The sequence below is a fragment of the Lactuca serriola genome, chromosome 3 (assembly GCF_051521515.1).
Source record: "Lactuca serriola cultivar US96UC23 chromosome 3, Lser_US96UC23_V15, whole genome shotgun sequence".
NCBI lineage: Eukaryota > Viridiplantae > Streptophyta > Magnoliopsida > Asterales > Asteraceae > Lactuca > Lactuca serriola.
Window position 1 is genome coordinate 140,429,395 of NC_136410.1, and position 12,123 is coordinate 140,441,517.

The 12,123-nt window shown below is 35.2% G+C and overlaps 2 protein-coding genes across 4 annotated transcripts; both read left to right on the forward strand.

The window, feature by feature from the left end:
- Positions 1 to 853: 853 nt before the first annotated feature.
- On the forward strand, positions 854 to 3,729 carry LOC145093209 (RNA-binding (RRM/RBD/RNP motifs) family protein). Its single transcript, XM_079031284.1, has 10 exons — positions 854 to 1,263; positions 1,687 to 1,749; positions 1,846 to 1,927; positions 2,037 to 2,108; positions 2,298 to 2,370; positions 2,586 to 2,628; positions 2,729 to 2,820; positions 2,903 to 2,972; positions 3,043 to 3,128; positions 3,461 to 3,729. The coding sequence occupies exons 1-10, from the start codon at positions 940 to 942 to the stop codon at positions 3,504 to 3,506; spliced, it is 951 nt and encodes a 316-aa protein (XP_078887410.1). The 5' UTR covers positions 854 to 939; the 3' UTR covers positions 3,507 to 3,729.
- A 546-nt stretch (positions 3,730 to 4,275) lies between these two features.
- On the forward strand, positions 4,276 to 6,533 carry LOC145094681 (uncharacterized). Of its 3 annotated transcripts, XR_013703483.1 has the most exons (3): positions 4,345 to 5,449; positions 5,990 to 6,057; positions 6,256 to 6,533. XR_013703483.1 is itself a non-coding variant. In XM_079032777.1 (2 exons), the coding sequence occupies exons 1-2, from the start codon at positions 5,053 to 5,055 to the stop codon at positions 6,258 to 6,260; spliced, it is 402 nt and encodes a 133-aa protein (XP_078888903.1). In that variant the 5' UTR covers positions 4,347 to 5,052; the 3' UTR covers positions 6,261 to 6,533. The 3 variants fall into 3 exon arrangements, 1 of the variants encoding a protein (XP_078888903.1); XR_013703482.1 differs by lacking the exon at positions 5,990 to 6,057 and having other exon boundaries at positions 4,276 to 4,730; XM_079032777.1 differs by lacking the exon at positions 5,990 to 6,057 and having other exon boundaries at positions 4,347 to 5,449.
- Positions 6,534 to 12,123: the final 5,590 nt, after the last annotated feature.

Below are 12,123 nucleotides of genomic sequence, written 5' to 3' on the forward strand. Positions count from 1 at the left end.
CGAGTTGTGAAGGTGAGGAAGGTGAAGATGAAAGACTCTTTTGGTTAAATAGACATCATCCATATCCATATGAAACTGGTTAATGGGATGATGTCCTATAAGTTTTATTTGGAAAAATTCAATGAATCGAATTACTCATGTTATGGAAGGTGAAGATGAAGACGCTTCTGGTTCAGTACACATTATCCATATTCATGACATGTTACGTAACGAATATGCCAACAAATGCATTTATGATTTAAATAGTACTTAATTAATAATAAGGAAATTTCATCATTTCATGAAGGCATACCCTAATCCCAAAATGTCTCATTGGATCAAATGTTGTTTTCATTTACTTGTATATCTATTTTCATATGTAACTGTATCATGGGTGTTTGTAAAAAACAAAAAATGGTAGACGATAAGTTAGAATACATATAAAATACTTATATAAGTGTTGGTTTTCAAATAATATTTTTCAAAATTCTTTTCTTGAACCATAAAGACATAAAAGTAAATAATGTAAATAGACAATGTATGTTTAATGTTTATGAGGGATTTTATGGTTGTATTTTGAAGAAGGATGTATTTCAAAATACAAAAGGTAATTTTTTTAGTTAATCTAGTCAACACACGAATATACTTACTTTGATTTGATCCAAGCTAAATCATCACTTAGAAGAAATACTAAGAATAATGCTAACAATAAACATACATTTGCTTAACACTCTATAAGAATTGAGGCATAGTAATGTAAATGTACTTAACTTGAGGGACTGAAATGTAAATATAAATGATGGACTATAAATGAATTTGTCAAATTTGAAAGGACGAAAATGTGTATTATTTGAAAAATAGAAATAACCGCAACATTTCATCGGCGGAAACCCAGTTTTGTTCTATAACACAGATTGGGGAAAAAATTAGGGCTTGGAGAACGGAAAATTGGCCCTTAAAATGGACGACATGGCAGCTTACTACCCACCACCGGCGGGTGTTCACACCACCCAGTTCTCGTACTACCAAAATCCACCTCCTCCTCCCGGAGCGACACAACATCCACCCGCCGCCGTATCTCAGTTACACCATCAGTACCACCAGCCCCCTTTAACTTCTTACGCACCACCGTTATATACGCCGTCGTTTCAAGACGAGGTTCGAACGCTATTCATTGCTGGACTCCCCGAGGACGTCAAGCCTCGTGAAATTTACAATCTTTTTCGTGAATTCCCGGGATATGAATCTTGTCACCTTCGTAGCCCCAGTGCAACACAAACTCAGGTATCAATTGTAAATTGAAACTCGAAACTGCATTGTTGAAACTGTGGTTGTTTTTATTCTTTATTTCAAAAGCATATTTGACGATGAAAGCTAGGGATCATTGAAAGTTCGGGTCAAATTTCTGCGCAATTAGAAAGAAGCTCTCTATAGATCAAATGTGATACATGTGGGAATCAAACGTTCTTCCAAATTTAAAATTGATGTGGATTGGTAGCTTGTTTAAGAAAACGAATTGATAACTATACATTGAACTTCATAAAATGCATCACACACATGAAATGGCTATTGAATATATAACTCAAGCTATCAACTTCATTTATGTTTTTTCTTTCTTTATATATAAGGTAGCTATTAATTCCCCTCTTGTATTCACTCGAATTTGCTTCATATCTTTTCTTATTTGTCTTGTTTTATATCAAACAGCCATTTGGGTTTGCTGTTTTCATGGATCAGCCTTCTGCACTTGCAGCATTACACACTTTAAATGTAAGAAAACTATTCCCATACATACCCATCTGATTTCCTTTGAAAAAAAAACAATCTTTTACACAAATCATCAAGAAAAAAGTATTGAATTTGTAGGGAATGGTGTTTGATCTTGAAAAGGGTTCAACTTTACACATTGATCTTGCAAAGTCAAACTCAAGGTCAAAGCGCTCAAGAGGTATATATAATTATATATCATTACTTCTCTTCTCTTTTTCAATCTACTCTTCCTTTCTGAACTTTTTTAGCTAACTTATCTTTCTAAAACTCATCAACTATACATTTAGATGATGATAGACATGGATCCGACAAAAGGGCAAAAGGGTCATCTTCATTTTCAAGGGGCTTTTCAGATCCTGGTGAGAAACTCTTACTTGTTCAAAACAAAAAAAGAAAGCACCAAAGAGACCTATAAATTACAAATTACAAAACAAGTAGTTTTAAGTTATGAAAACACGAGTTAGTGAGGGGTGAAATTGAAAATTCAAAAACACATTATTCTAGAAGCTCACAATTGCACAATGTTTTGCACACGTGTACACTAACAGGTGTTGGCAGCATTCACATGCCTGGATTGAGTAATTCTGCTTACAACACGATTGGTTATCCATCTGCACAAAGGTCATACATAAGCACACTTTTAATTACCTTTTTTGAAAGAAAAAAAAAATAAAAAAGATTTTTAGTGTAACTTTCACTATTGCACATCTTGTTACATGATTTATTATTACTGAAAGGTTAAAGGGCTTCAAAACATCACATATGATGACATTCATTATTAGACAAATCACCATTTTTTCTTTTTAATTTCTTATTTGTGTTTTTTAAATTTTCAGCCATGGAAGCTTTGAAGCTAGAACTGAAAACACTTCAAGATTGGTATGTTTCATTTGTTTTTTGTTTTTTTTTTGTGATTTATGTTTATAATTAACAAAAAAAATGAGTTAATGTAATTTAATTCTTTTATATATTTAATTAGAGAAACTCATCAGCTCCTCCATGTCCAACAATATTTGTTGCTAATCTTGGACAAGGTTGCACAGAACAAGAGTTAAATCAAGTATTTTCAAGGTTAGGAATTTTATTTATTTATTTATTTATTTTAGATTTAAGGGTGGATTTCTTAAGTTATTGACATTGTGAATTTTTACAGATGTCGGGGTTTTTTGAAATTAAAGATGCAAAGTACATATGGGACACCTGTGGCATTTGTTGACTTTGATGTATGTTATAAATTTATTTATAAAAATTTTAAACATGGAAATAATATTTAATTTGTGACATTTGTTGAAGGATACTGCTTGTTCAAGTGAAGCACTAAATCATTTACAAGGCACTGTTTTATACTCATCGGTATCTGGTGAAGGAATGCGGCTAGAGTATCCTTTTAATATATATATATATATATATATATATTCTTTATTTACCTTTTTTATTTATTGTTTATTAAATTTAAATCCATAATAGGACATGACCTGACATGACAACATTATACTGTGTTTGACATGCAGTAGATTATGACAACGTAGACTATGACAACTACGGAGACTAATGTTGATGGGACAAAAGATTTGCAAATTTTTTTCCCACCAAAAAAGGTTGAACAATTTGGGAGTTGGTTAGTTGGGTATGGTATATTGTTTGTGTAAAAGACGTAAATGCCCTTGTTATACTGAAAAATAAATGAGGTTTTGTTTAACTAGAAATAAAGGTATGCGAAATCAAGGATGGGAATGAGAAGTAAGAAGTCGAGATGAAGTGTAAAATGTATTATATTGTGCCATTAAGCTTTTTATGGGATCAAGTTGGATTATATTTTGTAATATGGGGATGAGTTCGTGCTTAAATGATCTCCAATTTTTTTTTTTTTTTTGAACTTCTTTCATATTTTTTTGAATTTTATATAGTGAATGTAGTTTACTCTTGTGTATTGTTATCATTTTATTCATTTTTAATTTTACATTTGGTATTAACTAGTAATTAAGTTTGTGTTTTCCTACGAATTTTTATGTGTTTTTGTTGCGTATTAAGAAAGTAGAGGGGTATATATATATATATATATATATATATATATATATATATATATATATATATATATATATATATATATATATATATATATATATATAGTTTAATTGAGAAAATAAAGATGTTGAGAATAAAAGAATTATTCTCAGTCAATCATTTATTTTTTCTGCAAAACTTTTTATAGTACTGACAGAAAAGGAAAATGAATATACATCTTTCCTTAAACTATGTTAATCCTTATCTTAATATATAAATTTTTTTTTAAGGAGTTATTTTTTATTAGAAAAACTAATTCAAATATATATCAAAATTTATAATTTTTTATTCATTATAGATAGACATCTATAGTGATATGACTAAATTCGCAAATGGCCCCTGTAGTTTGCTGAAGATTGCTATTTTGGTCAAAAAAAGGTTTGGACTAGCACCATAGGTCCAAAGTTTTCATTTTGTTGCGAGTTTGGTCCAATTTACTTTAAATTTTTTTGTAATGACGATTTTATCCTTGTTTTTATTTATTTATTTAAATATTTTTAAGATTAAAAGAAATTTAAAAAAAATCCTTTTTTTTTTTCTTTCTCTTTCTCTCTCCCTCTTTCTTTCTCTCTATCTCTGTCTTTCTCACACACATACAAGACAAAATATCACGACCACTCCTATCTTCTTCCTCAAGACTTACACCCATCATCTTCCTCAAAGACACACACACACTCATACCTCAAAACAAAGATCAAAATTGATTTGTGTTCTCAGATCGAAAACACAATCAGAGGATTTAGGGAGGAAGATATGGGCTCTCGAATGAACCAGCCCTAAACCCATAAACGAAATTCTTTTGTGTGTTCTCCAAGATTCTCGTTGATGGAAGATAATGAAGCAAACATAGGATGCTAGAAAAGTAAGAGGGAGAATCCGACATTGAAGATTTAAGGTGGACTGTAGTTGACTTTCAGGTGGGTGTTTTGGTTCCTTCGTCTTTTCTTCTTGACAGCCTTTTTCTCCTCTTTCCTTAGATCTAGTTGATGTTCGTTTTCATGGAGGGTATTAGATAATTAGTCTTAATTATATTTAAATGTTTATGTTGTATTTGTTACTCCTTTATCACAGGATATTTGTTTGTATTATTTATATACAACTCCCACACATAGAATTAATGTGTGGTTAATTCAATCTTAGTTTATATGGTATCAGCTTAGTCTTTTCTCTCTCATTCTTTCCTAAACCCTAACCTTCTATCGATCTTATTATTTTCTTTCTTCTTCCTGGGATCTGTTCATGGCGATGTCTACAGATACCACTTTCACTATGAACACGTTGCTGCATATGATATCGATTAAACTCTCTTTTAATTATTTATTTTGGCGAAATCAAATGTTGCCCTTGTTCTCCTATCAACAACTTAGCGCCCACATTGATGGCTCCTCTGAAGCCCCACCCACAGAGATTAAGGTTGAAGATAAACTCACTCCGAATCCTGCTTATGCTACCTGGTTCAATCTCGACCAACGATCTGTTATCCTTCTTAATTCTTCTCTGACGGAAGAAGCAGCTTCTGAAGTACTTGGATTATCGACTGCTCTTTCTATTTGGCTAGCACTTGAAGATGCATATAGCAGTTCCTCAGTTGCACGCATTCATTCTTTGCGTGATAACCTTCGTAACATCACTAAAGGTACATATTCTGTCCCTGAATATAGTCGAAAATTCAAGGTTATTTGTGATCAACTTTCTGCTATTGCTCAACTTGTTGAAGATATTGATAAGCTCCATTGGTATCTATGTGGTTTGGGTCCCTCTTTTGAAACATTTTCCACTGCTATTCGTACCACCAAACCCCCTCCTATTTTTCGTGATCTTGTTGCTCAGGTTGAAGCCCATGAGATTTTTCTTCAGTCATTATATGGTTCTTCCACACCACCTGCTGCTTTTATTTCGCAGAACTTACGTTTCAACAACAACAACAATAACCGGGGTTGTGGTCAAACTCATTCTCGTGGTGGTTATCGTGGTGCTTCTAACAGTGGACGAGGCCGTGGTGGTCGTCGGCCTCCCCACTATCAATTATGTAGGACTAACGGGCATTATGCCTCATCATGTCCAAACTTGTCCACTTATGCCTCAAATTCTGTCATTTCCGGTTCCAATCTAGCATAAGCTTTTCAGTCTCAGTGCCATGTAACTCAAGGTCATCCTGATTGGTATGTTGATTCAGGTGCTACTGCACACATGGCTTCATCACAATACAAATAGACAATGTGTCTAAACCGGCTCCTTACACGGGTAATATGCATGTCACCTTTGGAAATGGTGCTCAACTACCTATTTCTCACATGGGTAGTTCTACCATATCTAAGAAACTTTTATTACGTGATGTTTTGGTCATTCCTAATTTAACCAAAAACCTCCTCTCTATCAGCAAACTTACATTGGACCATCCTGTTGATGTTATTTTTTCTCAACCATTTTTTTTATATTCAGGATAGGGAAAACAATCAAGTGATAGCACAAGGACGGTGTGAAGATGGACTCTATGTTCTACGTTATGGATTCACAGCTTTGGTTTCGGTTTCGCCTTCTGGAGCTTCTACGAAGGCCTCATTCGAGTTGTGGCATCATCGTTTAGGACACACATCTTTTGATTCTATTTCTGTTTTGAACAAATTAGGATATTTGCATGTTACTTCCGTTTTACCTAAACCTATTATGTGTGAACCATGTCAACTTTCTAAAGGACAAAAATTACCATTTGATTTGAATCCCAAGCGTGCTTTATATCCTTTAGATTTGATTCATTGTGATTTATGGAGGCCTGCATGTTAGGGGTGTCAAACCCAACAAATAATAGGGGTACAATAGACTCCAAATACACTGCTTTAATGCACTAAAAAGTAATACAAGGCAAGAGGGGTCGAACCACAGAGACACAGGACAAAAGTCTATACCTCTTTTCAAAAGGTACTTTGGTCACAAAGGGGGGTTTGTTTGCAAAAGTCAAATAATAAAAAATAACAATCTACTTTAAAAGCATGCATAAAATAAAATAGATTTGCAAACAAATTGTAAAAGTGATTCTAGTTCTAGTTCTCAATGTTGTTGTTCAACTTGATTATGACTTGATGTAATTCATGATTGCTATTCTAAGTTGGTACTGAAAGATATTAACACGCTCTAATACCTCTCTCTTGCCAAATTATCTAACCAAAACACGCTCTTTGACTAGACCCAGCTTTACTAATTCAACCTAAACACGCTCTTAGATTGCATTGAAAAACTGCATTAAGTTTTGTACAAGCTTCCCAACAATGTTCATTTCTTCTCATACGCTCGGAAGTGTGAAAACATGTGATATATGTTTTACAATAAGAAAACTTATTGCTTGTTACCAATTATTAACTCAATAGAACGATTAGGCGCCCTAAAAGTTAATTAACTGCACAAAAATTCAATTCATGAAAGTGGCCAATCAAGCACAAATCAAATTCAAGGATTCTAGTTTAAACAAAAACATAATCACTAGAATAGAATCACAAATCGAACATCAAATCATATGCTTCAAGTCAAGCAATCAACATGTTTTGAACAAGAACTAGAAACTAGGGTTTCTTAGCCACACATGGCTAACAACAAATCAAACAAGAATAAAGATTGAATTGCAATGTTTAATTCTTACTAAAATGAAATCAAAAGTGTTTGCAATGATTAGGTCTTCTCAAAAGCTCCAAAAATTCTCCTAGAATCGCCCAAACTGCTCCCAAAAACCGTTCTCCCTTCAAATGACGTCTTCTCCTGTCTTTTATTAAAGTTCACGTGCATGCCATGTGGCCATGCGTTTTTGGCATGGCCATGCCTTTTGCCCATGTGTTTTTGGCATGGCCCATGCTTTTTGCTAAAATTCCAAAAAGTCTTCACTGTTGACTCCATCTTCAGTCTAGCTTCACCACGAGTCATGTTGGTCAAATATGAGATGATAAAGGACAAACACGACCCGTGTCAGTGTGACAAGAACCACATTTCAAACGTAGTCCTTTGCTATGATGATAATGCGACAATGACTCGGGTTATGTCTTCATGCTTTCCTCCATGGAATGACCGGTTCATCTTCTCTGCATGCTTTAAAGCTCCAAGAATCCAAGCTCCACGCATCCATGCATCCAAGCTCCATGTTCCATGCTCCATAATGGCTGCAAAATAAATCAAAAATTGTGAAGTACCAGACATTCTTAATGAAATATGAAATTGCCCTAATAATCAACTAAATGCAAGAATTATGAAGTAGAATGCTATAAAAAGACGGAAATAAACATGAAAAATAGGTGCATAAAATGCACCTATCACTGCACCTGTTGCTTCTGATGGTTATCTATATTATGTTGTTTTTATTGATGATCATTCACGCTTCACATGGTTTTATCCTTTAAAAACGAAAAATGGTTTTTATTCAGTTTTGACAGCCTTTATTAAGCTTGTTCAAACTCAACTTTCCGGGAAAATCAAAGTCTTTCAAAGTGATGGAGGCACGAAATTTATCAATCATAATGTTCGTAAAATATTTGAAGAAAATGGCATTTTTCAACAAGTCTCTTGCCCTTACATTCCTCAACAAAACGGACGTGCAGAACGGAAGCATAGGCACATTGTTGAAACAGGAATAGCCATGCTTTTCCACTCTCATGTTCCTACCTCATATTGGGTTGACGCCTTTAGCTCAGCCACCTACATTATCAATTGATTACCCACCAAGGTGCTTGATGATTATTCTCCTTTTGAGCTTCTTTATTCATGAATAGCTCAATATAGCAATTTCCGTACGTTTGGCTGTCAGGTTTATCCCTACCTACGCGACTACTCTGCTCATAAGCTTGCCCCAAGAAGTATCCCTTGTATCTTCATTGGGTATAATGCCCAATACAAGGGATATAAGTGTCTTGATCCCAGCACCTCTCGGATATATGTTACAAGGCATGCCAGATTTAATGAACTTTCTTTTTCCTTTTTCTGGTTCCTCTGATCAACAATCGCTTGATAAATTGGAGTTGTAATCTTTTCTTGATGATGGGCCGCCTATCCAGCACGCAACTTCCTTGAGTCAACCCGCTACGCCTAAGCCCAGATCATCCACCTCCCCATGTAATCTGTGTAATCCTGACCCAATATCATTTGAACCATTATCTTCGACTTTTGCTACTGTTCCTGCTAACCCGATTCAATCTGAACCATCATCTCCTGACCCCATATCACCTGACTCAGCGGCTCTTGCACCTTCTCAATCGGCAGTTATAGATCCTCCCTTAGTTGAACCCAGTTCATCTCACCCCATGGTGACCCATTCAAAAGCAGGAATATTCAAGAAAAAGCACTTTGTTGATCTTGCATCTCTCACATCTCATGCCTTACATGTCTCACTTTTTTCGTCCACTGAACCTAAGGGTTTTAAAACTGCTGCTAAAAGCCCACAATGGATGCTTGCAATGCAAGAGAAAATGGAGGCATTGCGACACAACAATACCTGGACCCTTGTTCCACGTCCATCTTCCTCAAATGTTGTTGGCTCAAAATGGGTTTATCTGACAAAATATAATTCTGATGGGTCAATAGAACGATTTAAAGCACACCTAGTTGCTCAAGGCTACACACAAATTCCAGGTCTTGATTATTCTCATACTTTTAGTCCTGTTGTTAAGGCCTCAACGGTTCGTATCGTTCTTTCTCTCGCAGTCTTACACAATTGGCGTTTACATCAACTTGATGTTAAAAACGCTTTTCTTCATGGCACGCTCAACGAGACTCTTTTTATGGAACAACCTCCGGAATTTGTTGATCCGAATTTTCCTAATCACGTTTGCAAACTTTCTAAAGCTTTGTACGGGCTTAAACAAGCTCCTAGAGCTTGGTTTCATTGCCTCAACATTTTTCTTCTTGCAAATGGGTTTCGCTGCAGCCGTTCATATACCTCTCTATTTGTTTTTGCTCAAGATTCTACTATTATGTACTTATTGGTATAGGTTGACGATTTGATTCTCACTGGTAATCACGACTCTCTTATCACATCTTTTATTAGCAAACTAAATAGCGAATTTGCTATAAAAGACTTGGGTGACTTAAATTGCTTTCTTGGTTTGGAAGTTTCCTATACCACTGACGGTCTCTTTTTGATTCAGTCAAAGTACGCAACCGATATTCTTACACGAGCAGATTTACTTGATTCAAAACCGGTTCCTACTCCCTTGGTCAGTCACGAAACCTTTACCTCTGATGGACCACCCTTTGCTGATCCTACGCTCTATCATTCCTTGGTTGGTGCTCTTCAGTATTTGACTATTACACGACCCGATCTCTCTTATGTTGTTAACCAAGCTAGTAAGTATCTTCATGCACCTACCACCTTGCATTTTCAATCTGTAAAAAGGATATTGCGATATGTTAAAGGGACTCTTTCCTTTGGACTAATCTATTGTCGCCCTCACACTACTACCATTCTTGGTTATTTTAATGCAGATTGGGCTCGTTGTATTAAAACCCGTAGATCAACTTATGGATATTCTATTTTTCTAGGCGGTAACTTAGTCTCCTGGAGTGCCAAGAAGCAACCGACCGTTTCCCGCTCTAGCTGCGAGTCTGAGTATCGTGCCATGGCTAATGCTGCAGTTGAGATTGTTTGGATCACTCAGCTTCTACGAGAGCTACATGCGTTGCCTCCTGATCGACCAACATTGCTATGTGACAATAAGAGTGCTCTTTTTACGACTCAAAATCCAATTTCTCACAAACGCGCTAAACATATTGATCTAGATTATCATTTTGTTAGAGAGTTAGTTACTTCAGGAAAGCTCTATACTAAGTTCGTCTCTACCAAGCTTCAAGTGGCAGATATTTTCACCAAGAGTCTTCCGCACCCTCAGTTTGAACAATTTAGGGCTATGCTACGTCTCGGTCCACCACCCATTCGCTTGAGGGGGGATATTAGATAATTAGTCTTAATTATATTTAAATGTTTATGTTGTATTTATCTTGTATTTGTTACTCCTTTATCACATGATATTTGTTTGTATTATTTATATACAACTCCCACGCATAGAATTAATGTGTGGTTAATTCAATCTTAGTTTATAGAGGGTATCCTCCATATCTAAATCTTGATGTTTTTTTACATCGGAAGGGGAAATAAGTGCAAAATTGACTGTTAGCTTGTTGACGCCTCTAACCATCATTCTGACAATTTTCAACCTAAATCGGTTTCATTACTTGTCAAAAAGATTGGTACATAAGAGAAATTCCCAGAAAATCGATTTTCAAGTTTGAAGGGTAGTGCGACTTTGATAAATCTGGTTCTAGTTCGTTGATTCCTGTCCCTTTAGTTTATGATGTTGTTATGGCTGACCATTCTTGTAACATTATTAAGCCGGTGGATTGTTCTAATGTGGAATCTAGTATCCATATACGACTATGCTCGGATTTGAAAAGGATATCGCCCTAATTTGCAATCCTGGTTAGAAGGAAACTACGATGATATTTCGGAACAATCTCACTGTAATGGATTGGTGGTACTGATCCATGGCGTTGGTGGTGTTCATATATTCGGCCGATAGTCGTGGGGGTCGTATTTTTCTGTATGTGAAAACCAGATGGAATATGTGAACTGTAGATAGATAGATAGATAGATAGATAGATAGATAGATAGATAGATAGATAGAGAGAGAGAGAGAGAGAGAGAGAGAGATAAGTACCTTTTTTTTCTTTTAGTCATAAAAATATTTAAATAAATAAATAAAAACTGGAAAAGCAAAAACAAGGGTAAAATATCGTCACTACAAAAAAATTTAAAGGAAATTGGACCAATTTCGCAACAAAATGAAAACTTTGGACCTGTGGTGCTAGTCATTTGGACACAAATGACAGTTTTCACCAAACCATAACGGCCATTTGTGGAGTTTAGTCTTAGCCTTTTTACGTAATATTGTTCATGCAATGACCACAATCTTTGATTTCTTTACAGATGGTATGTAGGTTTGGTACATTTAGTTTTTATATCTATAAAATTTGTAACTAGACAAAACAATCAGTTTAGAAAAACTAGAGTGTCGGTTTTCCAAATCATTTCTTTTCATTTTTACCATTTTGGACAGACCTACAAAATTATCGCAAAGTTAAAAATCAAGGCTAAAGATGCCACCAAAAAGAAACTATTCATTCCCGCATCTACGCACCAAGCTAGAAACTATTCGTTTAAAGAAACTATTTGACACAAAACAGTCCGCCAAATGGCCGAAAGAAACTATCTAATGCAAGAAGGAAACAAATCGCTGCATGGAAACTATCCACCGAAATGAACTATTTGGCGCCGCCGCA

Coding starts and splice junctions, on each gene's coding strand:
- LOC145093209 (XM_079031284.1), top strand. CDS start 940: ATGGACGACATGGCAGCTTACTACCCACCACCGGCGGGTGTTCACACC. Junction 1,750..1,845: donor CAGCATTACACACTTTAAAT/GTAAGAAAACTA, acceptor TTGAATTTGTAG/GGAATGGTGTTTGATCTTGA. Junction 3,129..3,460: donor GGTGAAGGAATGCGGCTAGA/GTATCCTTTTAA, acceptor CTAGAAATAAAG/GTATGCGAAATCAAGGATGG.
- LOC145094681 (XM_079032777.1), top strand. CDS start 5,053: ATGGCGATGTCTACAGATACCACTTTCACTATGAACACGTTGCTGCAT.